The sequence below is a fragment of the Lynx rufus genome, unplaced genomic scaffold, assembly GCF_022079265.1.
Source record: "Lynx rufus isolate CCGP_SWC_20201006 ecotype Redwood Valley unplaced genomic scaffold, mLynRuf1.p SCAF_36, whole genome shotgun sequence".
NCBI classification, from domain to species: Eukaryota; Metazoa; Chordata; class Mammalia; order Carnivora; family Felidae; genus Lynx; species Lynx rufus.
The window spans coordinates 3315145-3341205 of NW_025814852.1; the positions used below are offsets into that span (position 1 = coordinate 3315145).

The 26061-nt window shown below is 64.6% G+C and overlaps 1 protein-coding gene across 2 annotated transcripts in view; it reads left to right on the top strand.

Annotated features, from left to right (window-relative positions):
- The window catches only part of COL5A1 (collagen type V alpha 1 chain), a 148203-nt gene extending 134089 nt beyond the window's left edge, over window positions 1-14114 (top strand). Inside the window, exons 60-66 of one of the 2 annotated variants that reach the window (XM_047093810.1) lie at window positions 576-611; window positions 1018-1071; window positions 1690-1945; window positions 2828-2940; window positions 5657-5725; window positions 8895-9128; window positions 13968-14114. In XM_047093810.1, coding sequence (XP_046949766.1) covers window positions 576-611; window positions 1018-1071; window positions 1690-1945; window positions 2828-2940; window positions 5657-5725; window positions 8895-9128; window positions 13968-14114 — 909 coding nt within the window. Of the gene's footprint in view, window positions 1-575; window positions 612-1017; window positions 1072-1689; window positions 1946-2827; window positions 2941-5656; window positions 5726-5787; window positions 5857-8894; window positions 9129-13967 lie in introns of both variants that reach the window. The other variant, XM_047093811.1, reaches the window with a different exon arrangement.
- The last annotated feature ends 11947 nt before the right edge of the window (window positions 14115-26061 follow it).

The following is a 26061-nucleotide window of genomic DNA, read 5'->3' on the forward strand; positions in this document are numbered from 1 at the left end:
CGTGAGCCACACAGCGAGGTGGGGTCTCTGGGCCCCGGGTCCAGGTAGGGGAGGCAGGCATTTGAGGGAACGTGGTTGTTCCACCGCACACATCCGTTGGGGGGGGGCAGTGAGGACAGTGTCCCCATCAGCATGAGCCGGACTGCTCGGCCCGGACGAGGGGTGGGGGGCCATCCATAGGGCACCCCCGATTCCCAGGGCACCCTGCACACCAGGGTCCTCCCCCACGGCCTCCAGCCTCCGCTTGCCCCTTGGGTCCGTGTGGCCCAAGGTGGCCCCGTGGATCTGACGCTGGCCCTGCTCTCCCTCTAACTCTGGCTGCCTGAACGTGTGGTGTCTCGGCTGGGGTGGGGGCAGGGTGACCACGTCAGACAGGCCCCTCGGCCTCCCAGCGGGTGAGCGCCAGCCTGCCCCCCAGACAAGCCAGTACAAGCTCAGGCTCCTAGGAGAGGGACCGGGGCGCAGGGGAGGGGGGAGAAGGCCCAGCCCGGCCTGAGCGGGGCTGTGGGTCAAGGTGGGTGCCTGGAGGTGAAGGGGTGCCCGCTCCCTGACGCTCCGTCCCCCGCTCTCTGCAGGGTCCTCCTGGGCCAAAAGGTGCTAAGGGCTCCTCGGTAAGTGGCTTGTAGCCCAAGTGGGCCCCCTCTGCCCGGGGGAGGAGGGGCGTGCATCCCCCTGGATGACCGCTTTGGGCCGCCTTCGCCCCCTCGACCCCTGATGGCTTGGTCTTCATGCTCCTCTCCCAGAGCTGAAGGTCCTGAGCACGTCCGCAGCCTGGGTCGCTGCAGACAGAGGCATTCGGGCCGTCGCTCCCCACCTCAGCAGGACGGTGCGCCTAAGCTCCCGTCTCGGGGCGTCAGGCTCTTACAGCTGGGACTGTGGACAGGAGGGTCTCTGCCGTCCTCCCCCCGGCCCGCCAGGCTTTGTCCCTTGCCGTCTCCGTGCAGGTTTCTGGAGATCAGGTTTCTGGAGCACGAGGTGGGGTTAAGTCACATCCTGGTTCTCCTTCCTTTTTCCCAGGGTCCCACTGGCCCGAAGGGTGAGGCAGGCCACCCAGGACCCCCCGGCCCGCCGGTGAGTCCCCTTCGAACACTTGAAGGTGGGGTGGGGGCTCTCCTGACGCAGAGGCGGTCGTGGGAGCGTCTGTGGGTGCTGTTCGCTGCCCAGGACTTGGTGGACGGGGTCCAGTTGCCTCTCTCTGGGAGGCCTGGTCGGGCAGAGGGGGAGAGAGTGCACACGTGCGTGTGTGCGTGTGTGCGTATCCGTGTGCGTGTGACAGCGGGCGCCACCACATGAGGCCCCCGGGGTGATGGGTAGAGGCCCTGATGAGCCAGATTGTGGGGCGCGCCCCCCGAGTCACCCCGTGTTGGCAACACAGCCTCTCGATTCCTGTGTCTGTCCTCGGCTGGGGCCCCCACACGGCCCCCGGGAGGGCTCCTCCCGCGGGTGTTAGTGCGGTCCCACCGTGTGCAGCCCCAGGCTGGGCTGCAGAGGCGAGGGCAGAGCCGGTCGCTGGGCGGAGGCAGGCGGGTGCGCAGGGGAGGCCTGGCGGCCGGGAGGGGTGTGCCACGCTCCGGAGCAGGAAAGAGGGAGCAGAAGCCCCCGAGGTGGCCCGGGGTCTACGGCCGGGACGCGGAGCCCGGCCCCCCGGCCCTGCTCCCGCCAGAGCCCCTTGGTCCTCTCTGCACACAGGGTCCCCCCGGCGAGGTCATCCAGCCCCTGCCGATCCAGGCATCCAGGACCCGGCGGAACATCGACGCCAGCCAGCTGCTGGACGACGGGGCCGGCGAGAGCTACGCGGACTACGCGGACGGCATGGAGGAGATCTTCGGCTCCCTCAACTCCTTGAAGTTAGAGATCGAGCAGATGAAGCGGCCCCTGGGCACGCAGCAGAACCCCGCACGCACCTGCAAGGACCTGCAGCTCTGCCATCCCGACTTCCCGGACGGTAGGGGCGCACGGGGGCCGGGACGGGGCAGCCCGCGCGGTGGGAAGGACACGGCCTCGGGGCCCCCATCCGTGCGTCAGCTGCGGGCCTGACGGAGGCAGCGCGGGACGCGCCCCGGGAAAGGGGGGCCGGGGAAGCAGGGCCGGGCTCCGAGGTGGCCCGGGGCCCGCTTCCAGTCCCGTCTCAGCCACCGTCCCGTGCGTCACCTGTCACCCTGAGCCTCGGCTGCCCCGTCCGTGAAGTGGGGACAGAAGTGCATACCCTACCAGAGGACAGAGCGGCAGAGACGGTGTGCCGTGTGCTCAGCACGCCTGATGTCAGGGCTGCCGCGGGGGTCACGTCCCCTCCCCGTGCCATTGGACACGTCCTAGTGTCAGGATCCGGGCGCTGCGTGGGGAAGCAGCCTGCGAGACCCGGACTGTCCGGACTGTTCCAGAAACACAGCACCCCTCCCGGGCTCACGGCCCTAGGCCACGCGTGGCCCACGGCCCCGTTGGCCAGCCGGCTGCTGCCCCTCTGGGAGGCGTGAGCGCTTCTCCCCCGAGGTCCCCGGTCCCCGGCCTCTCTGACCCCAAGCGCGTGAACCTCCAAGCCCACCTGGAGCATCTCTGTACTCCCGTCCGCCTGCCGCGGGGGCCGTTCGCCAGCGCTGACGGGCCCTGGGCTTCACCCTCCCGCCCGGTTCTTGGTGGCGGGTCCGTCGTGCCTCCATGTGGGTGCAGCACGGAAGGCAGAGCGTGAGCGCGCAGACCCGGGGAAGGCCCGCCCTGGCGGCCTGTGGGCCGGGCCGTGGGTTTTGAACGGTTGAGCCGACAGGGTGCGGATGCTTCTGGAACCACGCAGGGAGCAGCTCACGAACCCACCTCCCCATCTGCCGTCCAGGTGAATACTGGGTAGATCCTAACCAAGGCTGCTCCAGAGACTCCTTCAAAGTTTACTGCAATTTCACGGCCGGAGGGGCGACGTGCGTCTTCCCCGACAAGAAGTCCGAGGGGGTAAGTGCCTGCCTCCCTGACTGCCTTCCTGTCACCGCACGGCCGGGCTGACGGCTCCGGCGGTTTCCAGGTGAAGGTTTCTCCCCCGGAAAGTAGACCAGAGCCACGGGACACGGTGGGCACAGCCTCGTGCCATGGCAGGGCGGAAGAGGGTAGCCCCCGGGCATTTCGCCCCCCTCCCCCGGGCTGGGATTTCAACCACTGGTCGCTCCAAGCCTTCCTCAGATGACCCCGTGGTTCTGACCCCAGGCCGACCTGAGGCCCTTGGGGGGGGGGGGACTTTGGGAGCAAGTACGAAGTCACCCGGACACGTCTCTTAGAGGCTGGCGTCTGCCTCAGTTCTTAGTAGGAGCCTCCTCCTGGGCACCTGCTCCTGTCTGTCCCGAGTGCAGCGCATCTCTCTGAAGTCTGTTGGGTGCAGGGTGTTGGCGGGCGGGGTTCTGGTTCACGGAGACTGCATGTAGCCGGGAGTTTGTGTGTGTGCACGGGTGTGTGGGGTGGACGCGGGCTCCTTTCCGCCTTGGTGCGGGACAGGTAAGGTGAGCGAGGTCTCTAGCTGAAAGATGGCACAGAGCCCTCTGCGTGGGGCCTGCGTGGGGCCTGCGCAGACCTCCACGGCGCCCCTCAGGCGGCCAGCTGTGCAGACAGTCGAGGCTCTGATGCAGGAGAGCCGGGCAGCCTGAGGCCTGCAGCTCCTTACTGGCCACAGCGCCGAGAAGCAGATCCCCTGGGAGAGAGCAGCGGCAGGGCCCCCTTATCTCTAAATCTTGCTGAAACCGGGGGGCCCCAGCACCCCTGGACAGAAGCCCCGGCTCGCAGGGACAGGAGCTCCACCCTGACAGGCACAGTTTGGGGACCCCTGTTTTGTTTTTTAAAATTTTTTAGTGTTTATTTTTGAGAGAGAGAGCCAGAGCATGAGCGGGGGAGGGTCAGAGAGAGGGAGACACAGAGTCCAAAACAGGCTCCAGGCTCCGAGCCGTCAGCACAGAGCCCGACGCAGGGCTCGAACCCACAAACCGTGAGATCATGACCTGAGCCGAAGTCAGCCGCTTCACCGACGGATCCGCCCCTATCTTATACGCACTCTCCCCAACCTGAAATTTGAAATCCCTTTATGCCCAGCGACAAACGCCCTGAGGTTCAAAAAGACAACGCAAGCCGCAGGACCCTCCCGTTTGGCAGAGGCCCAGGAGGAAATTCGGGTGGAAAAGATGCTGGTTCTCATCCTTTTTTTTTTTTCAACGTTTTTTTTTTGTTTTTTTGTTTTTTTAATTTATTTTTGGGACAGAGAGAGACAGAGCATGAACGGGGGAGGGGCAGAGAGAGAGGGAGACACAGAATCGGAAACAGGCTCCAGGCTCCGAGCCATCAGCCCAGAGCCCGACGCGGGGCTCGAACTCACGGACCGCGAGATCGTGACCTGGCTGAAGTCGGACGCTTAACCGACTGCGCCACCCAGGCACCCCTGGTTCTCATCCTTTTTGTGGCTGTTTCCCCGCCAAGCGGCCTCGCTTCTGGAGAACCAGCAGATACCCCCAGGGGCCCGAGCTGGCGTCGTAGCTGGGCGGACAGCGGGCCGGGGGGTGCTGAGTGACCCCCACTGCTCTGCTCTCTTCCTCGGACTGAGCCTCATGCAAATCGGGACCCTCGGCCGCCCGGCCCCTCCCCGTCAGGCGGCGGGAGGGCGGGGGTTTAAGGCAGGAGTGCCCACCCGCACCCGCCATCTGCTTCCCAGAGGAGGCCAGGTGCCCGTTCGGAAATGCACAGGAGGGGGGGCACTGGGGTGCCTCTTCCTCCCCGAGGCCCCTTCCCCTCCCCGGTACGAGGCCAGCCCAGAGGGGAAGCCCGGGGGGACAGGACAGGGAGTCAGGCTTCCTCTTCCCCTGCTGCGCACAGCGGACTGTGGGGCCTGGGTCCCGTGGGCCCGCCCGCCGGGCTCCCCGGCTCTGTGCCTGCAGCCAGCGGCTCCCCGTTCCTGCTCCCGGAGCCAGGGGCAGGCGTCCTCCCCGAGGAGGGGTCACACGCATGCATTCGTGCGCTGAGTGCGCACTGGGTACGAGCCCGCTCTGTGCTGGGCCCCACCTTGGGAACAGCGCCTCGGCCTTGCGCTGAGCACACACGCCAGCTGGGGGCCCTCCTCTGCCACCGGGTCGGCTCCACGCTGCGCCTTCAGGGAGGCACCGCCCACCGCACGCACGCACGCACGCACACACACACGCACATGCACGCCCACCACATGCATCAACCACCTGCACGGCTCACCCCCAGCCGGCCCAGCCCTGGCAGCGCCCCTGCCCACCCCGTCCCCAGGCAGAGCCGCGGATCACATGGCGGGGTGGCCGAGTGTGCTCCCCTTGGCCCGTCAGCAGATGCTGACCCTTACTGTCATTCATGACTGCCTTCATCTCGGTCCCCGGGAATCCGTTCGGTCGCCCGGACCCTGACCCCGCGGCCCCACCCGGCACTTGGGAAGTGCCAGGCCCCGCGCTGGTGGCTGGATGTGCACAAACGGAGAGGATACCGAGGCCCCCGCTCTCCCCTTGTCCCCGCCGTGGCCCCCGGGCTGTCCCCGGGCGAGTGGAACCCCCTCGGCCACGTGGGGCGAGGCGCAGGGGCGCGCCGCGGGCGGGAGGAGGTGTGTTCGCAGGCGGGGCAGGCTCCTAGTAACCCTGTCGTTCTGTTTCTCTCCCTCCCCACCTCCCCGCTCGATGTTTAGGCCAGGATCACTTCTTGGCCCAAAGAAAACCCGGGTTCCTGGTTCAGTGAATTCAAGCGCGGTAAACTGGTAAGGCGGCCTCCGACTTGCGCGCGGTTGTCCTTCAAATGCGTCCGTTTCGTATCTTACAGAGTAAAATGGCCCGCTGGCCCAAAGAGCAGCCTTCCACCTGGTATAGTCAGTACAAGCGAGGGTCCCTGGTAAGTGGCCGCCGGGGCGCTGCCTGCTCGCGGCACAGCCTGGCTCGCGGCTCTGCATGGCACTGACGGCCGCCGTGCGCCACCCCTGCTCGAGCCCCTCCAGCCAAGCTGCTCCGCGGCACACGACAGCCAGACCCAGCCTGGGCGCCCGCCATCCCCGACGAGGGGTCGTTCGGCCTGGGGGCAGGCGGGCGGGTTTCCAGTCGGTCTAGGACAGGAGGTTGGTGCACGAGCCGCCCAGAGCCACAGCCGGGCGCCGCTAGGAGTTGGGACCAGAGACCCCAGGAGCCGGAGGGGTTTATAGAGCGCTGCGTCCTAGCGGGCAGGTCAGACGAGGCGAGTCCTGGGCCGCTGACCAACCGAGTTCTCTTCAGGACACGGCCCCTGCGGCTGCCGGGCCAGGGGCCGTCCTGATGGCCCACCCGGCCACGGGCATCTCTGCGCATCCCGCACGACTAGGCTAGTCCCTGCTTTAACTCCCGGGGAGCCAGTCCCAGTGACCTTTCCCAGAGATGGAAGGGCATGGAATGCCCTGAAGGAAGCCAGTGATGTTCTGTCACCGGCACAGAGACCGAGGGCCAGTCTGGGCTCCTTTACGTGCGGCCAGCGGCCAGCATGTTTCTCTGACCGTCCCAGGGCTTTGATCGGACCCCTTTCTGGAATACAGTGCACAGAGTCCAGTGCCCTCCTTCTAGCAGGCGAAGGGGCCGAGGGCCCAGGACGTGGGTGCGTAGCAGGTGTCCAACCTCGCTCCCAGCCTTCACGTCCTCAGACCTGGTTGTCCCCTCTCCACGCGCCCCCGGAGAGGGTCCTTCCCCTCCCGGGAGCCATGTCGTGGGAGCTCCGTGGCTCCCCACCTGGCCGTCCGCCATCCGTGCCGGCACCACGGCCCTGCCCGCGGGCGCAGAAGCCACGTCCCCCAGGGACTCACGGAGCGGTGGCTTCCCGCTGGCCTTTGCCCCGTCTCCGCCCTCGGGGCCCCTCGTCCTTACACCCTGCGGCACTCCATAGCTGACAGTATTGCATGCTGCCCACGTCCTGGATTTCCAAGCCACTCTTTGCAGACACTCTGAAGGCTCGCGCTCGCCTCGCCACGTCTGTGGAGACCTCTTTAATCTCCCTGCGTGGACGGCGGGCCCCCCACCTGCTTCTCCACCTGCCCCTTCTCCTCCCTCCACCCCTGTTGTGCTCGCCTCAGAAGGAGCGGTCAGCTCACAGAAGGACCCGCCTCGTGGCCCCGCGCCCTCTCCCCTCTCTCAGAACACCGTCTCCCGCCACCCACCCCGGTAGCCGGCCTCCTGCCTCCGGCCCGTTTCCCACACTTCAGACCGAGGTGGGACCCAGCGGAAGCACCTGCTCATTTGGGCTTTCCCGCTGAGGCACTGCCAGCTGCCCGTGACCGTCCTGGCGGACGTCGAGGCGGGGCCCTTCCTACAGGAACAGCCTCTCTCTCTGGACGGGCTGCCCGGGACCCAGCCCGTGGAGATAACCCGAGGAGCCCCTTTCCCACTGGGAGGTGGGGACTCGCGGCGGGATTCGGCCGTCCCGCCGCCCCGCTCAGCCCTGGGGGCTTCGGGTCCTTCTGTGTCCCGCGCTGCTCGCTGGCCTGTCCCTGTGCATGTCTGCTTCCTCCAGTCAGTCAAGCTTTCCTCCCAGAAGGAGCACCTGATGGCCCGGACTGCCGGTTGGTATTCGGTCTTCCTCCTCAGGGTCCGACCGTGAGGTGTCCGGTCGCCGCGTGCAAAGCCGGAGCTGGCGGGAAGGGGCCGGATCGCCGGCCAGGCCCCCCGCCTCCGCGCTCGCTGGTTACATGTGTGTGGATATAAGCGAGTGGGCCTCGTTCCCCTTTGCGTGTTCAGCCGGCTCTTCCGGGGCCAGCCTCAGACCCCGATGCCTGGCTGGAGCGGGACGAGGCTCATCTGGGGGGGGGGGGGGGTGTCAGGGCGACGCCCACGTCCCCTGGCCGCGTCCTGCTGTTCAGAAAGCTGGAATCTGCTCGGGATGCGGAAACCGAGGCTCGCCTCTCGGGACGCCCCGTGCCTGCCCCGCCGAGCCCGGTAGCCCTGTTTGGGGTAACCAGCTGGTGACGCTGGAGAGAGTCCCTGAGAGCTGACACGTTGTCTTTCCCTGATGCCGTGCCCGGGGCTTGCTGTCAGCGAGAGGGGTCTTCTTGGGAGGCTCACGTCCCCAGGGTGCCCCGACTGCCCCCTCGAAGTGTGGGCAACACTGAGCCCCGTCCCAGGCCGCAGGAAGGCGTGTTCTGCTTTCCCCTGGATTCTGAGCCCCGGGAGAGGTAGAAATGGCCTTTCCCGAGTGCCGTCCTGTGGCTCCCCTGTGCCTCCAGGAGGACGCCCGGTCGCCCTAGCCCTCGAGCACCCTGTGCCTCACTCCCCGCTGGCCCAAGTTGCCCCTGAGGTCCCCTGCTCTCTCTGTCTGCAGTTCTCATGGTTCCATGGTCAGGGCCTGGTACGTGATAGGTGCCCAGCAAAAGGTTTTCATTTATTACCATGATCTCGTGAGCGCCTTCCTTTGGCCGGTCCCCAGGCACAGTGACTGGACTGTGGGCCACGTCTCTGCCCTCAGGGCGCTCTCGGTCCGGGGCGGGCTGCGGCCACGCACCAGGAGCCTGTGACACGGGGTCCAGCGCTGGCATGGAGGGCCTTCCAGCCCAGTAGGGAAAAGAGACAGCGAGCTAGGCTAAGGTGGGGAAGGGCACCTGACCTGGGCAGGCTTCCTGGAGGAGGAGGAACGTGAACCGAGCCCTGGAGGAGTAGGGACCCGCCAGGCCAGGAGGAGTGGGAGGGCTGTGTGGGTGTCTGGAAGAAATGAGGTGTGTCGAGCTCTGTTCCAGGGAGCCCCCCGGGAGCCGGTGCGCCCTGGCCTCGGGGGGCGGGGGGCCGGGAGTGTGGCCCGTTTCCGGGGCGCCGCCCTCGGCGTGGCTCTCACTCTGGAGGAGACGGCACGTGGACAGAGGCGGGCCGTGCAGGAGGCCGTGTCCCCTCGCTGCTGAGCGCCCTCCCTGTCTCCCCACCCCCCAGCTCTCCTACGTGGACGCCGAGGGCAACCCCGTGGGTGTGGTCCAGATGACCTTCCTGCGCCTCCTGAGTGCCTCCGCCAACCAGAACATCACCTACAACTGCTACCAGTCGGTCGCCTGGCAGGACGCGGCCACGGGCAGCTACGACAAGGCCATGCGCTTCCTGGGCTCCAACGACGAGGAGATGTCCTACGACAACAGCCCCTACATCCGCGCCCTGGTGGATGGCTGTGCTGTGAGTGTCACACGCTGCTGGCCCGGGGGGCGGGGTGTCACCCTCCAGGCCTCCGGTGTTCATCCTTCAGTCCGCGCCAGGTCGGTCACCGGGCGCCTCCGGGGCCGGCCCTGTGCTGCGTGCAGGGGGCGGCGAGGGCGCCCGACCCGGGAGAGCTGAGCCCTGACACGGGAGGCCGGGGAGCCGGGTCCGTGGCCCCATCCACGTGTGACAAGGAGCCCCCGTCAGCGCGGCTGGGAATCAGAGGCTCTCTTCTTGGACAGGGCTTTCCTGGGAACGGCCGGGACCCAGGCTGGGTCTGCTCCCAAGTGCCGGGCTGTGCTCTGTGGGTGCAGGGTCAGGCCCGGGCCCCGCGCCGCCTGCCAGAAAGGGCCGCTCTGCGTGCAGGCTTGACGGGAGGCTTGCTCAGGCCGCACGGCCAGTCAGGGCTGGAGTCGCATCTCGCTCTTTGGGCCCCGGGCCCCGCGACAGTTGCCTTTCTCTGCACACCCGCCTATGCCCCCCACCCCCCCAGAGCGAGGCCTGGGTGCCCAGGGGAGGGGCAGCCCTGGGCAGCCCACGGGTCTGAGCCGTGTCCTCGTGTCCCGGGAGACGTTTAAGGTGCAGCCGCGCACTGGGGCCCCGGTCCTGCTGAGATCCTCGGGCGTGCCCCTCCTGGGGCCTTTGAGAGGCTGGAGGCGGGGGCCACCAGGAAGCGTTGCCTCTGAGTCTTGCTGTCCCCTCCCGGCCCCTGTTCTTCAGGGACCTGCCCCAGGTGCCCAGGCCGGCTCCCGCGGGGCCAGGTAGTTTGGGCTGCACCCCCGCTCCACGACCAGGGCCGGCCCTCCGCGGGGCCTCCCTCCAGGCATGATGTCCTTCTCCGGAAGGCGCCGTGCCGGTCACCTGGTGGCCATCCCCGGCGCCAGCCCCAGACAGGGCCCTTCCGGAAGATTTCTGGGTGGAGCAAACCATCTGTGATTTCCAATTCTTCCGGTGGTTCCGCCAGTTGCCCTCCCCACCCCCACCTCCGCCACCCGACCTGCTCTTTGAACGGAGCAGCGAGGGCATTTGTGAGAGCTGGTCACAGTGTGACCCGGGCCGGGGAGGGCGTCCCCCCGCACTGAGCTGCCACCAGGTGCGTGTGACAAGCCCGTGCTCTCGCCTCTGTGTCCGTCCCCGCAGCTGCACGCTCCCGCCCCATCCTGTCCCGGCGTGCCTGGGTCTGCTGAGGGTGGCTGGCGCCCTCTGGGCCAGGCCAGAGTGTCGCAGACGGCTCTGCGGTGCCATCTGGGCCCAGAGGGAAGGTGAGCGGGCAGAGGTGCCCGGTGTTCACCGAGAGCGGGACCCAGGCTCGGAGCTTGCCTCCGCCCCTGGCTGGTGCCCTGGCCGGGACTGCCCCCTCCGGCCCCCAGGGGGGGCCCTCTGGTCCTTTTCTCACCCACCCGCCGGGGCCACTGTGGGGATTACAGGGGAGGGAACTGGGGCCGAGTGTGAGGCCAGGACGCCCAGAGGGGCGGGCTCCCCCAGGCACTCTGCCCCTGCCCCCTGCGGCCCCGTGCCCTGGGATTTGTGCGGGTCAGTCCTGCGGTCTGACCGGGGAATGTGCGGGACTCGTCCCTGCTTAAGAGCAGAGGAGTCCAGTCCCCTGGGGAGGGGTCCAGACGCATCGGTGGGGGGGCCGGAGGGGGCCTTAACCTCCTGGCATCTGTTCACGCTCCTGACACACGGGAGCTGCTGTGAGAAGGTCGTGAGGCGGCAGGTAAAATTATCCCTGCCTTCCCGCCTCCCGCGAGTAGAGACAGTAATAGCATCTGCTTCAGAGGGTGGCTCCAGGAGCACTTCTAATCTCGCCTAAAAAGCGCTCGGGATTGTGTTCAGCCCGCCGTGAGCCCCAGAAGAACCCTCAGTTCCTGTGACTGTTTTTGACAACAGAGGCCCGCTAGTTGAAGGCAGTAAAGGCCGAGACGTGAAGGGCAAAGAGGTGTCTCCTAGAGCAGAAAGTCCTTGGGGAAGGGGCTTGAATGTGGCTCGGAGCATTCTGGAGCATCCTGGCTTCCATGGCAGAGAGGGAAACAGTCCGCTGGGGCCAGCACAGGCCATCTGGTGAGGAGGGCAGACTGGTCCTCCAGAAGCGGGGGGCCGTCCCTGCAGGGGCGGCGGGGGGGATGCTGGAAAATGCACCTCGTGGGCCCAGGACCCTCAGCGGCTACAGTGCGGGCCGCCTGGCTCCCCGCTGCAGCTCAGACAGGCTCCAGAGAGCTTTCCGGAAAGATCCAGGGGCCCCCGCGTCTCTTTCTGTAGACGCTCCTTCCCCGACTCGTTGCGACAGCAAAGCCGGGAGCCGCCAGGAGTTCCCCGCGATGCTGTGTAACCGGGAGCCCGCCTGCCTGGGTCTGCCTGCGTCTTGGCACAAGGTCGAGCTCCCGGCTCCTTAACCCCAGAGCCAAAGGCCTTCCTTGTCTGGCCGTGTCCTCTGGTGGCGTGGGTGTGCCGGCGGCATGTGGGCAGCCGGTCACCACTAGCCTCCATGCCCCAAACGCCACTAGGATGGCTCCCGCTTCTGGGTAAGAACCCCTGATTGGGGTCTTCCCTTTATTTTGCAGAAGCAAATTCTGAGGCCGAGAGGGGCCCAGTGACCTGCCCAAGTCCCGTAGGATGTGACAGAATGGAGTCTCCCAATTCCCACCCCCTTCCCACCGTAGTCCGCGTCTGGCACAGCTGCACCTTGAATGCCTCCGTTGACAGGGAGCTCACTACCACCCGAGGCAGCTCTCGGGCCGTGGTGGCAAGGTCTCAGCATTAGGAAGCTCTTGTAGGAATCGAGCTAAGATCTCCTTGCCCGTAGTTTCCACCGCTCCTTCCTGCTTCTGCCCCTTACGTCATACGGAGGAGACCTGGGGCCAGATGAGTCTTTGGGTGTGTGGGGCTGGGGTGGGGGCGCCCTGTGCATTGTCGGATGTTGAGCGGCGCCTCTGGCCTCAGCCCACCAGCTGCCAGGCCCCCACCTACTTGTCACAACCGAAAGTGGCTCCCGACATTGCCACTTGCCTCTTCTCCCCGCGAGGGCTGCCGCCGTACGGAAAGGGCGAAGATTTGAGGGGAGCCCCCATGGCTCCACCTTGCCCAGAGCTGGAAGGACCCGGCTCCTCCTCCACCACGGGGTCCGTGGAAGCCAGCACCGCTGGCCCGGAGCCCGGGCCCGAGACCCAGCGCCGTTGCAATCCCAGCCACGGTCCTGCCCCTTAGAAAACAGTGCGCACGTCGATCGGCTGCCCCGATCTGCCGGAGAGAGGAGATCGTGCCCCGTCCTCACGGTGGCCGTTTCTGAGCTCTGCGACGGTCCTCGGGCATCTCGGGCTGCCGTGGCAGGACCCGAGAGGGCGGGATATCCAGACCGGACGCTGGGCCAGGAAGAGCGGCAGCTCCCCCCTCAGACAGGTTTACTCCGGAAAGAAAAGATCCTATCTCTGTGGAGAGACGACGTCTCCAAGGAGAGAACCCTGCGGATGGAGAGAGTGGGCCACGCAGGCAGGCCAGAGCTGGAGTGTGGGCGGAGGGCGGGGCCGGTGGAACGTGGAGGTGGGGCACGGGGGGCTCCCGGTGAGCTGTGCTCAGCAAACCCCAAACCCCCAAAAAGTTCAGCACGGTTTGCCAGGTCACGCCCCTCCCACGTAACTGTTCAGGGGGCCCCGCTGCCCCCCACGCACCTCCTGGTGGAAGAGAGGCCAGCCTCGGCCCTCGGCCCCCGGAGGCCAGCTGGATTCACGGGGCATCGAGGGACCAAAGACTGGGGTTCCCGCAGACGCTCTGTGGCCGTGTGGCCGGACTGAGGGGCCACTGAGCGGGCCCAGCCCTGTGCACACACAGGGATCACCTGGCAGGGGGCCCGAGGAAGCGTGCCGCATAAATCCCGTTGTTTGTGAAGCTCCGTGCACCCTCGGGGGCCATCGCCAGCCCGTAACGGTTATTTATGCCTCAGGAATAACGGGGTGGCGGGGCGGCTGCGGGCTCGCGGCCCGCTCAAACATGCCCTCCGTAAGTGCTCCGATCATTGCAGCCGTGGGGCCCCGTAAATCCAGGAGAGATCACCCTGTCAGCTCGGCAAACGCTGCCGTCCCTTGGGTGGGGAGGAGAGGCCGTTCGCCGGCCCTCCCGTGGCACTGCCCCGCTGGCGTGGAAAGGCACGGGCCGCCCGTAGCCGAGGTGGCACGGGCCCCGTGGCAGCCCCACCTCCCAGCGGCCCAGCGAGGGCCAGGAAGCTGTTGAATCTGACTCCCTGGTGCTCAGGGGGGCCGACGGTGAGGGCGGAGGCCCAGAGACACAGAGCCTGGGTGGACGGCCGTGGGTGCGGGCCTGGCCGGGGGAGGTGACGGCATAGAGCTCCCCGCTTCTTCTCGCACCTGTGGGTGTGGCCTCCTCTCACTTCTGGGGGTCATTGCCAAGGGCAGGGCCCGCGATCCGCTGTTCTGTCTTAGAATTCTGCGTTTTGAGCGTGGAGCCCAGATCGGCGTATTCCAGTAGAGCTGTGTTTTCTGTAGCTGGTCCTGGAGGGGCTGCCTTGGGGTGTCCCAGCTGGCGGGGGGGGGGGGGGGGGCGTGGGTCCGGGACCGTGGCCAGGGTTAAATGGCCGGTCGTGGGGCGGGGGGGTGGCGGGGAGAGGCGGGGCGCTGCCTGCCCTGGTCCGGAACCTTCCTTCCCTCCTCCTGCCTGAAGTCGTGGCAGAAACCGGGCCGTGTCCGCGGCCGCTCGTGCGCGTGCGTGGGAGCCCGGGAGCCGGGGCGGGTGTGGCGGGTGGGGCTCAAGCGTGCGAGGTGCCCCCGGCCCCCTCTTGCTGACACGCGCCTCTCTCGTGCCTCCCAGACGAAGAAAGGGTATCAGAAGACCGTGCTGGAGATCGACACCCCCAAGGTGGAGCAGGTGCCCATCGTGGACATCATGTTCAATGACTTCGGTGAAGCGTCACAGAAATTCGGATTTGAAGTGGGGCCAGCTTGCTTCCTGGGCTAGGAGCCGCGAGCCCGACCCCCGAGAGCAACCTCGTGACCTCAGCGCGCCGTCTGCGGGCGTCCTGGACAGTGAAGGCCCCTCGTCCCTCCCCCGACCTCGTCTGCGCCCGGCTCCACGCCGAGCCGGACCCCAGACCCACAGAGCAAAGGAAGAGAGCTGAGTCCCCACCCCGGAGCCGAATCACATGACCTAGACGGCCCACCGCCACCGGCACCCCGCTGTCTCAGCGCCCTTCCGTCGCCACCACGCCACGGGGACGGGAAGGGGGCCACACTTCTTGCCACGGAGCGGGGGTGGGGGCTGCACTATTCGGAGATCCCTTTTTTTGTTGTTGTTGTTTTTTTTAAATTCAACTTGAAGATGTGTACTTCCCCTTCAAAACGTGTTCTGAGGTGAGCCTTGTAAGGGTCATCCCCACCTTGCCAGAGCGTCTGTTCTCAACTACACGATCCATTCGCGGGCGAAATGTCGTTCCGCATGTGCCTTTCCGATGGATTCAAGGTGCTTCCGTTTTTGTGAGTTTTAAGTAAATATTTGTATTGTATTGTCATAAACGTGCAGTGTCCCTGACTTTCGATCACGCACGGAAACCCAGCTTCAGCCCCGCTGGAGAGTGGGGACGAGGGGTGGGCGGTCCAATCCCGGTGAGACCTGAGGAGCCCCCGTCCCCACCCTGGCCAGGAACGTGCAATAAAGTGGAATATTGCCCAGGGCGGGAGGTCGTGCTGCCGTTCGACCAGCAGGCGTCCGTGCCCCTCTTCAGACAATTTTTTGATGAGCTCTGGAGGTTTTTTTCTTTTTTAACGGAGAGGAAAAAAAGAAAAAAGAGAGAGAACTCCACGCTTTGCCTTTCCTTCATGCACTTAGGTTAAAACGCAGGCATAAATTAATTTTAATTGCTTCCTTTCTCCATTCTTCTTCCCGCAGAGCCTGACGGGAGAGCGTCCGGGGCAGGGAACCCACACTTTCTGTAGATGGTCCTTACGTGATAATTGGTGCTCACTTTTAACTTGTCCTTTGTGGTGCTATCTGTTCCAAGGTCTCCTTGAAAGGCGACGCGGGGGTACCTGGCCGTGCCTCACCCTCCCGCCTTGCGTGGTCCCCGTCGTCGCCTCCACGGCGTGGGTCTCCGCCAAAGACGTTAAGGTAGACGCACGCCACCCTCCTGCCCGCTGGGCCCACGCGCTTCTGCGCCCCCAGGTCGCGGCGAGGCCCGTTTCCAGTATTAGGCTGTGGTTCTGTGATTTGAAAACACACACACACACACAAATAAACGCTGCTTCCCGCACTGTCTGTGTCGTGACGATAGCAGGTTGTATCTGGTTGCCGAACGTTTGGTGCTAATTTCTGTGTCTGTGCTAAGAACTGAATTGAAGCTACGGGCGTGGCCCGGCGGCGTGGCCCGGGGGGCCCTCAGCGGACAGGGAGGAGGGCCGTGAGTTCTGCGGGTCTCTGCAGGGCTGCCTCAGGGCCTCCTTCCCACACGAGCGATTTGGATTCCCATCTGCAAGCATCCTGGGCGCAGGTCTCGGCCGCACTGGAGCTCGGGGCTGGCGGGGCTCTGTCCGGGCACCGTGACTTCTTCCCACGAGCGAGGGCCGGGGGCTGCCTACTGTGGGCGGGGGACCCGATGGACCGGCGAGGATTGGCTGTCCCTTTACTGTGAAAAGCTGCCCTCGTGCCATGCCCTTTCCCTCCGTGCTGGGGGAAGCGGGTGGGGCCCCCGGGCCCTGCTCAGCCCCCTCGGGGGGAGAGATGACCGGTCCGGTGCTGTCCCTGCCCACCCCGCCCCGCCAGGGAGACCACAGCAGAGAGCCCTCCGACCCCGGGCGACACGAAATCACCCACTGGGATTTCCCGAACTCCCGCGGAAACGGAGTCTCGCTGTTGCCAAAGAAAAGCCTGGCTTCGAGGTCCTTTCGCGCCTGGGATGCCGGCCTGCGCCAATGACTCTCACGTTTGTCTCTTCCAAAGCAAAGCCATACGCGAGGACTGCCGAGCGGTGCCCTGCGGGGGTTGTCTAGGTCATGTGATTCCGTTTTGATTCCTCGCCCCTCCCGAGTCTGCTCTTAGTCTGTCCTCCCCATCTTCGTGGTCCCTTCAAAGCTGTCGTCATTTGTACTGAAGCCAAATGTGTCCCCTTCTCCCCCGACCACTTTGCTACGGTATATTGCAATAAAAATTACTTCTTATATTTGCAGAAATTCTTCTGGTGTGATTCTTATTTCTCCTTGTCGATATAACTGGTCACTTGTTGATGGAAAGGGAAAACACGATCATCGGAAGACCCACAGAAAAGGTTCTGGGACGTTGGGCCCTTTACAATACGATGTCAGATGACGCCTTAAAGCCCCACAGACACGATCCTAAGTTTAACTGTGATGTCCAAGGAAGGGCGTCCTACGATATTTTATTTTTTTTTATTTAAAAAAAATTTTTGTAACGTTTATTTTTGAGACAGAGAGAGACAGAGCATGAATGGGGGAGGGTCAGAGAGAGAGGGAGACACAGAATCTGAAGCAGGCTCCAGGCTCTGAGCCGTCAGCACAGAGCCCGACGCGGGGCTCGAACTCACGGACCACAAGATCGTGACCTGAGCCGAAGTCGGACGCTTAACCGACTGAGCCACCCAGGCGCCCCATCATAATGGTATTTTAAACCTGTGTGATGAATGAGTCCCTGTAAGAATTTTTCAATAAATCAAGTTTGCTGTTTCCACCATAAACAGACGTGATTGGCTGTCTTCTTAAGGGCGACAGGGCCGTCCCCTGCACCGAGCCCCTCCCGGTGGCCGCGGAGAGCGGAAGGAGGCCGTTGGCGGCCGAGGGGGCGCTTCCCCCAGAAGACACAGCCGTGGGCCCGTCAAGGACGGAGCCGTTCCCTGGGGGCCATCAGGATGTGGCCAGGCGCCAACCCGGGGGACGCTGTGGCCACGCCTGGGTGTCCGGGCTCATCCTGGGCCCTGACGCACGTCCCCGGGGCTCCCTCCCCACCCTGCTGCCCAGCTGCACCTCCGGACCCCACTTCTCGGCCCCTTGGAGCTGCTCGGGGCGTGGGGCTCGCCTGGCCACTGACCACGAGCTCCAGCTTCGACCCTGGCTCTCCCAGTCTGCAGCAGGGGCTCCCTCTTGTCGCCGGCCTCCTTCTCGGGAGTGCCGCGTCCCCGGCGGACCTGGAGGGGGTCCCCAGCCCACCTGAGATGAATTTGCAACAGAGCCGGAGACACATGTTGGTTGCTTTAAGCCAGTGACGTCCGGGGTGGTTAGCTGCTGCACCAAAGCCTGGACTGGTGTTTCTCAAAGTGTGGTCCTTTGGCACAGAAGCAGATTCTCGGGCCCCGCTGCCGACCTGCTGAATCAGACTCCAGGCCTCAGGGGCCCTGCTGCGCCCCCCGGCTCAACGCCCCCTGGCCTAGGCCATCCTGAGCTCGACGGACTCGGCCCCTGAGAGCGGGGCACTCCTCTCGCAAAACCTCGGCATCGTGACGGCAGGCGTGCAGCCCGGACTGTCATCCCAGGACGGGAGGCTCCTGTCTCCAGGGCGGAGCATTTGTCCAGGTCGTCGTCTGCTCCCCGTGGCCTTCGCAGGCAGGTTATTCCCGACGGAAGAAGTCACAGGTGGAAGGGCGGTGGCCAGGCTGGTCGCCGGTGACCGCGCTGGAGGGCGTCACGGGGAACAGATGAGGTCTGGAGAGGGCCGGCGGGGACCAGGACCCCCAGGGGCTGAGGATCAGCGCTAACACCGAGAAACACTGAGGGACACGCCGGGTGCAGCTCAGCCGTCCCCCGCGTGAGCAGCCGCGCTTTGCTCAGAACCTGGGTGTGGATGACGAAGGCTCCAGATGCACGGCTCAGGCGATGACCACGCAGGGCGGGGCCCCCTCAGAGCCGGACGGGTCTGAGGGCCGCCGCAGTGACTCGGGAGGCAGAGGGGACAGGCCGGGCGTGCGCGCGCCGAGGGCACAGGTCGCCGTCTGAAATCCAACAGGCGGGAAGCTGGTTCATCCACTCGTTCGTTCATTTGTTCATTCGTTCAGGGAGTTCGTTGGCCGCGTGCCGTGTGCCAGGCTCTGGGGACCGTGGAAGAGTCCCGTCTGCACAGAGCTCTCGTCCCAGTGGCGACAGACGTGAGCAGACACAGGCACGAAGCCTGTCGAGAGGGATAAGTGCTCAGGAGAAGTAACACGCGTAAGGGATAAAAGTGTACTTTTTTAGAAGCATAAAGAAAGAGGCACAAAGTGAGAGAGAAAACGTGTGCCCGTGTGTGTGGCGTGTGCCGGATGTGGGACGCGGCAGGACCCGTGTTTGGCCGGCTCCGGGCCCCGTGTTAGGACAGAGCCAGCGTCGGTCGTCACCCAGGTGAGAGCTGGCCGCGCAGGGGACGCACCGAGGATCGCAGTCTAGATATTTCCAGTGTGGAGTCCGCAGGGCTTGCCGAGAAGGGCGGGAAGCGAGCAGGCCGGGACCCCAGGGGGACGCCGGCTCTGGGACGAGACCCCCAGGACCACGTGCACGTGCAGGTGTGGGCACACCTGTGCACCCAGGGACACAGCTGTGGCCTGGCCAGAAGAACGCAGTGAGGACAGCTGGCTCCGGGACCCAGGCCCAGATTCTGCCAATACCCAGCACTCAGAGCCCCTGTCCGCCCCTCTGTAAGACGCGAGATGCGTGAGGGTCACCGCCGCTCTGTGACCGGAGGTCCCTCAGAGCCTGAGACGGGCTGCCTGTGTCTTTGAATGGAGAAGGGGCCGAGGGGACAGGAGGTCGACTTCACAAATCGCTTTGGGCCCTGGGGGAGGGGACCGCTCGCGGTCATGAAAGGAAATGGCCCCGTCCCGGAGCAGGAAAGCCAGGGAGGGTCTCTGGTCCTCCTCCACGGAGGAGGGGCGCCTGCTAAGCCCCTAGCGGGGAGCACGCTCGTAAGGCAGCCATCGCCGTGTGCGGGGACAACGTGGGTCCTTCCGGTGACGCCCGCTGACGTCTGCTCACCGGCGGCTCCCTAAGCCGCCTGTCCGTTGGAACCACCTGCACGACTTCCTAGAGATCCAAGACCTAGACCTTCTAGGATATGCGCTGCCGAAGGGAGCACACGCCTAGACTTCCAACCCGAAGGCCACCGGGGGCGGGGGAGGGGAGCAGCTAAAGCCCCGCAGCCTTGAGATTGGCAGGGGCTCGGGACCCCTGCAGGTACAGCCGTGTCCATCCCCCCCACACGGACTCCTGCAGGTGGGGCCCCCCTCCCGTCCTGACCCCCACCCAGCCCTCCCCGCCTCCACCCCCGGGGCCCCCCTCGCCGCGCAAAGCGGGCTGAGCCAACACCCGCGACGAACTCCCACGCTGAAAACTGACCAGCGGGATCCAGGAACTCACTCTGCATGAGGTCAGGGGTGCGTGTGCATAAAGTGACGTGCAGCCCAGATACGCGGACGAAATAGAAGTATGTCACAGAGATGATGGATACTAGAGTTAAGCTATAAAACAGCGCATGTGGATGTCGCCCAAGATTTAGATGCCTCTAACCCAGCACAATCTGTCTGGAGCCTTCCAAAGTAGTCACCCGGTCTGATCTAAAAGTCTCACAAACGAACTTTATCACGCGGTCGGTTTCAACAGAAGAGAGGAGAGCAACAGTCCAAGGGATTTCCCCCCAAAAGGGTGACAAGGACTGTAGCTGACAGGGGCCCTCCCCTCACCGGCCACCCACTGGGAGCACACGCGAGTCGGCGTCCTATACCCACCAGCCTATCCCGTCGCTGGGGTCTGTTTTCGTGCCTGAGACAGGAAAACACCACTTTCCGGTAATGTCCCAGGAGTAAACCCTTCAACAAGTGCCACGCGCGCAAAGCATCCCGCTTCCCACCCCCGACCCCCCAGACCGACACATTTTATCACGTGGGTTTGGGAGAAGTCCGCTTCCCGGGCGTGTGTTGGGAACCGACATGTTCCCCGGCGCAGGGATCTTCTCAAATTCATTTTAAACCTAAGCAGCCACTTTGTACATTCGTAGTATTTCTCACTACGGAAGAAACCACCCCGAACTAAGAGACGCGACACAGCACGTGTGCGTCAGCTCACATTCTTGCGGTCGGGCGTCTGGACGCAGCTCACGCGGGCCCTCACTTCGGGGCCTCCCCAAAATGGCAGGCGCGGTGCCAGCCTCGGCCAAGGTCTCATCCAGAGACCTGACCGCGGAGTGATCCGCTGAGCTCAACCACATCGTTGGCAAGATCTCTTGAGTACCGTTGGGCTGAGGGCCTCCGGTCCTCGCTGGCTGTTGGCTGGAGGCCTCTTGGGGCCACACTGTGTCTTTGTCTGCTTCTTTGCTGCCTTCCCAAGAGTGTACTGACCTGTCCGCTTCGTCACCACGGTGTCACAGGGCACAGAGCAGCCCTGGCACTTAGTAGGTGCTCACTAAACATCCCTCTTCTGTCTTGCTTGTGAGGCCAACACAAGGGGGAGCCAAGTCCCGGTGCACCGGCCCAGGAAACGCTCGGCGGGGACCAACAGTGACAGGCTTCTGGAAAGTTCTGGAGCAGGGGGAGCCCAAGGCAAGGAAGCCATGACAGGACTTCCGTCTTTGATCCTCGTGCCTCAGTGGGCCGTTGGCTTGCCATTGAGTGGTCTTTCCACTCTGGGAGCCTCCCGAGGGCGGGTGGGGATGTCCGATTCCTGCCCAGGTGCTGTCACAGGTGAGGGTTGGGCAGGAACGAGTGGAGCCCTGAGCCTGGAGCCCGAGCCCAGGTTTCTAAGCGTCTCATAGCCAGGAGCCAGAGGGCAGGGGCGGGAGGCTCGGGACCGAGGGAGGAGGACAGAGGGAGGCAGAGGGCGGCGACGAGAGCATTCCAGGGACAATGGGGAGCCGGGTTCTAATCCTGGCCCACCAGTGACAACCTGTGTGCCCCCCCCCGGCAGCCCCTTTCCTTCTCTGTGCCTCAGTTTCCCCATCCACAACAAGAGATGCCCTCAAAGTCGTAGTAGCATACCTGGGCCTGAGCCTTGTGATGTGGACTCATTTCCTCATTTCCTCTTCTCTCTGTGGTGCCTCTTGGCTAGGTTTCGTCTGGTTTCTTGCACAGAAAGGACGTCTCAGTGTGTTCCTGTCTTTAAAATAAATTCAGATGAGTCTGATGAGTCTGTTACAATGGTGACTCCCAAAGCCCAGTGATTCCTGAGGCTTTTAAGCTTGATTTGTAAACCTTATTCCGTAGGTAACAGGCACGTTTTAATAACTCTCGTTAAGGGGCCTATGAATAATTCTTGTTACATTTGCTGACTTAGGAAGTTTAAAGCATCATGACTGTCTTACGATGGGGGTCGCGACTCCAGTGACACACTGGGACAGGGGCTATCGGGCGGGTGGGGTTGGGACTTCTGGCTCTGTCTCGGAGATGCCCCTCCCCGGGGCACGTGACAAGTGGCCGGGGCAACTGGGTGGGATCCTCCTCCCCCCCTCCCCCTCCCCCGCTTCCCCAAGCCCCAAGACGCTGCTTGGTGGCCCAGAGCCTGTCCTCCTTGCAGGGCCAGCTAGACCGGCTCTTGGTGACATCCCTGGCCGGGCCGCCCACCCCCCTTCCCACTGTGTGCAAATGATTGGTTGTGCAAACCTTGCCGACCTGGGGCGGCCTCGGATCGTTGTCCCACCGAGCTGGGGAACGAGAGAGGGCGGCCAGGGCTTTCTCTCACGACACAAAGAGGCAGGCTGCCCTTCCCCCAGGGCCGTGGGGTCTTCGCTGGGAAGAGTGTCCCAGCCAAGGGGAAATGAGGGCCCTTACACAGGATGCTCATTAACTAGGCCGTGAGGCCCAGGGCCTGTGAGGCTGGCGCCACAGGCCTCGGGAGGAAGCGGTCACTGACGTGAGAATCAGACCCGGAGGTTAAGGTGGGCAGCCGCGGCCCCAGAGAGCCAGGGAGCGCCTTGAGCGGCACAGACGGGAGCCACGGAGCGGGGCAGAGCCGCCGTGGCCGTGGGACCTGCCGTCCTGGCCATCGTCGCCCTCCTGTGCGCTGTGGCCTGGACGGCTGACACCTGTCCGGGTGAGTCAGACTCCAGCTGCCCAGGCCCGACGTCGGCCTCCGCTCGCCGGCCACGGGCTGCGTCCCAGCCCTCGCTAAGCACGTTTTTAGCCTCATTTTCCAGACGAGGAGGCTGCCGGGCACAGAAATAGAAGCAGCCGGACCGGAGGGAACGGGAGCTTCTCTGGAGCCCGACCGGCTGGGCCCAAGCCCCGGGAGGCTTCCCCTCCGGGCCTTGGGGTCCCCGTGTGGGGGCAACCGTCAGGTCCCACACGGGCTCTGCCTGTGAAGGTAGAGCGGGGAGGGCCGCCCAGGTCAGATTCCTGCCGCTGGCACTGGCCCTGGGGGACTCGGAGGCTCTGGGGACAGCTGAGCCCCACTGGGTCGCTGAGGTGGCAGGGAAAGGGAGGGACCATCACAGGCTTCCGATCACCTTTCCCCGGCCAGCGGCTGTCCCCAGCGGTTGCACCGCCCCGATCCCGACCCGTGGGAGGTTCTGGACGAGGCACTCTCTCACCGGGCGGGAACTTCCAGAAGCTGCTGCCTTCGCTAGCCGAGCCTGGGAGGGGAAGGACGGGGACAGTTTCCCCTGCGTGACCCTGGAGAAAGGTCTGGAACAAGTGAGGCCAGAGGCACATGTGGCTCTTGACTGGAATATCACGGGATGCTTAATTTGCCCCCAATTTCTTATAAATATCTATTGTAATTACCATTATTTATTGAAAGTCCCCAGCGTTTATGAAGCTCATTCTCAACACCGTGGATGCTTTTCAGGTTTTAAATGTTTGCGTCGTCTAATGTAGCCTCCCCTGAGGACAGAAGCCCAGAGGGGTTGATGTCATGCCCGAGGACACACAGCACTGAGGAGCTGGGCTCCCCCTGGTCAGGAGGGCTCCCAGGCCATCTCCTCGCACCTGACCAGCACCTATGGCTGGGGGGGTGGGGGGGGACAGAGAGGCAGGAAGCCCCAGTTCCAGGCTGACCCTCCAGTGGTCCCCGGCCGCCTGCCCAGGCCTGAGGTCACCTCACAGGCAGAAGCCTGGCATCGGGTGGCCTGACAGTGGCATCAGGTGTGGAGCCCTGCCGGGCACTTTGCGTTTCTCTGCAGGGGTGAAGTGGCGGGTCTGGAGGGCTCCGACAGGCTGACCGTCCTCCGAGGCTGCCCGGGGCTGCCCGGGGACGCAGGGCCCGAGGGAGAGGCAGGGGTCGATGGAGAGAGAGGCACATGCCCCCGGATCGGGCGGGGTCACCGAGCCCCCCCTCCTCCCCCCCTCCTCCTGTCAGACCCTGGGGTGGGCACGTCCCCTGCTCGTCTCTAGCCGGAGCCCGGGGGCCGGGGCCCTGCTCAGAAGCAGCGTCAGACGCCGACCCGAAGGCCCGTCGGGCCCTGCGATTCCCCTACGAGGGGTCTGGTCTCCGGAGTGTTTTAGGAGCTCACATTTGGGGTACGGTTGACCCGGGAGCGCACGCCTTGAACTGCGCACGCCTGCTAATACGTGGACTTTCGCTGGATGCAGTCCGGTGCTGTGAAAGCATTTTCTCTTTCTCACGGTTCTCGTGCTGCCGTTTCTCCTCTGCGGCTGCCTGTGCGGTGAGAGCACGGTGAGTGTGCCCAGAAGGGGCAACGATGAGTCGGTCCCCCGTTCATGGGACCATTAAGGCTCCTCCGGTCTACACTGGGCCTCCAGCAGCGAGCGGCATTTGGGGAGGGGGGTCAAGGCTTCCACACGAGCTTTCTCCTGCACCTGAGGGGTCGGCGCCCACCCACCTGACTGTCCAAAGACCAAGTGTCTTTTTACGGAATATCTGCTTCCTGGTCCTCGACCCAAGGCCGGCTTTCGAGGCCACGGAAGACAGAGGTCCGGCCCTCACGTAGCTCCCTGGTCTCACCCGAAAATTGAGGCCACCACGTTCTTCTGTGTTTCCCTCAGATGAGGAAACGGAGGCACGCGGGGGCCAGCATCCTCCCTGAGTCTCACACCAGGAAGGGGGAGAGAGGGGCCTCGGTCGGCCCGGGGGGGACTGGGGACAGGCCGTGGTGTGGGCGGACCTGCCGTGTGCGGGCGCCTCTCCCCAGAGCGGGGGCCCTCCTGGCGTGGGGCGCGAGCCTGCATAGAAGGCAGATGCGTGCCAACAGCCCGTCGAGGGGGCTATCGGGGGGGGGCGCCCCAAGCCCGGGGTGACTAGGTGCACACGGAGGGGCACTTGGTGGGGACCCTGCTCTGGACGTGGAATCAGATCCGACATGGAGGGGCTCTTGATGACTCCGCCCTCGACGGCATCCGGGGGCTGGGGCTCAGCCGAACCTCCTTGCCCGGTGGGGACACGCTGCGAGAGAGGCCGGCCGTGTCCCGGGGGACCGGTGTGTCAGAGTCTCGGAGGAGGTGTCCATGTTCTGGGCCCCTCGCTAGACAGCAGGGCTCTGGAGCGTGGCCCGGGCCTGGGCGCACCACGCAGAGGTCAGCGGAGGCAGGAATCAGCAGCAGCCCCGGGCCCGGGCCCCAGGGGATGGTCTGGTCCCATCCTGTGGCTGCTCCGTGACACCAGGCAGTGGTTCTGAGGACAACGGGGGCCGAGTGGACCTTCCTACTTGGGGCAGAGATTTCAGGTGGAATTTTGTGGCCGTCCTTTGTCCATGATACATGTGTGTTTGGAATTTGCAGGAACTCCCGGTTCCGCTGGAGCCCCTGGGAAGGCAGGACCACCCGGGCCCAAAGGTAACAACGTGATGAAGAGTGAAGGCCCCTGGGCGGGACCTGGGTGTCTGTCCATAGAGAAATGAAAGAGGTACACAGACAGGAAGATAGGGGGACAGGGAGACAGAAGGACAGGGGGACAGGGGATAGGGAGACAGGGGACAGGAGACAGGGAGATAGGGGACAGAGGGACAGTGGATGGAGAGACAGGGGACAGGGACAGGGAGACAGGGGATAGGAGACAGGGAGATAGGGCACAGAGGGACAGGAGATGGGGAGACAGGGGACAGGGGACAGGGAGACAGGGACAGGGAGACAGGGAGGTAGTAGGACAGGACACAGGGAAACAGGGAGACAGGGAGACAGGAGACAGGAGACAGGGGACAGGGGATGGGGAGACAGGGGATAGGGAGATAGGGGACAGGGGATGGGGACACAGGGAGATAGGGGATAGGGAGACAGGGGACAGGAGACAGGGAGACAGGGGACAGGAGACAGGGAGACAGGGAGATAAGGGACAGAGGGACAGGGGATGGGGAGACAGGTGATAGGGGACAGGGAGACAGGGGGACAGGGACACAAGGAGGTTGTAGGACAGGAAACAGGGGGACAGGGGACAGGGGATGGGGAGACAGGGGATAGGGAGACAGGGAGACAGGAGACAGGAGACAGGGGACAGGGGATGGGGAGACAGGGGACAGGAGACAAGGGACGGGGGATGGGGAGATAGGGAGACAGGGGACAGCACACAGGGTAACGGAGACAGGGGACAGGGGGACAGGGGATGGGGAGATGGGGAGACAGGGGATAGGGAGACAGGGGACAGGAGACAGGGAGATAGGGGACAGAGGGACAGGGGATGGGGAGACAGGGCATAGGGAGACAGGGAGACAGGAGACAGGGAATGGGGAGACAGGGAGACAGGGGACAGCACACAGGGTAACAGGGAGACAGGGGACGGGGGACAGGGGACGGGGAGGTTATAGGACAGGACACAGGGAAACAGGGGACAGGGGGACAAGGGAGCAGGATCCCATGCCTGGGCCCAGGATCCAAGTCCCAGGGCCCACCCTCCTCTCGAGCAGGCGATTCCGTTACACCCCAGCAAGCACGCCTTCTCCACCAGAGACCGGGACAGCGATTCAAGTCCTGAAAACTGCGCGCAGGTGTACCAGGGGCCTGGTGGTGTCACAAGTGTCACCTGTCAAAGCTCGACGGCCAGCACCTCGGGGGCGCCAC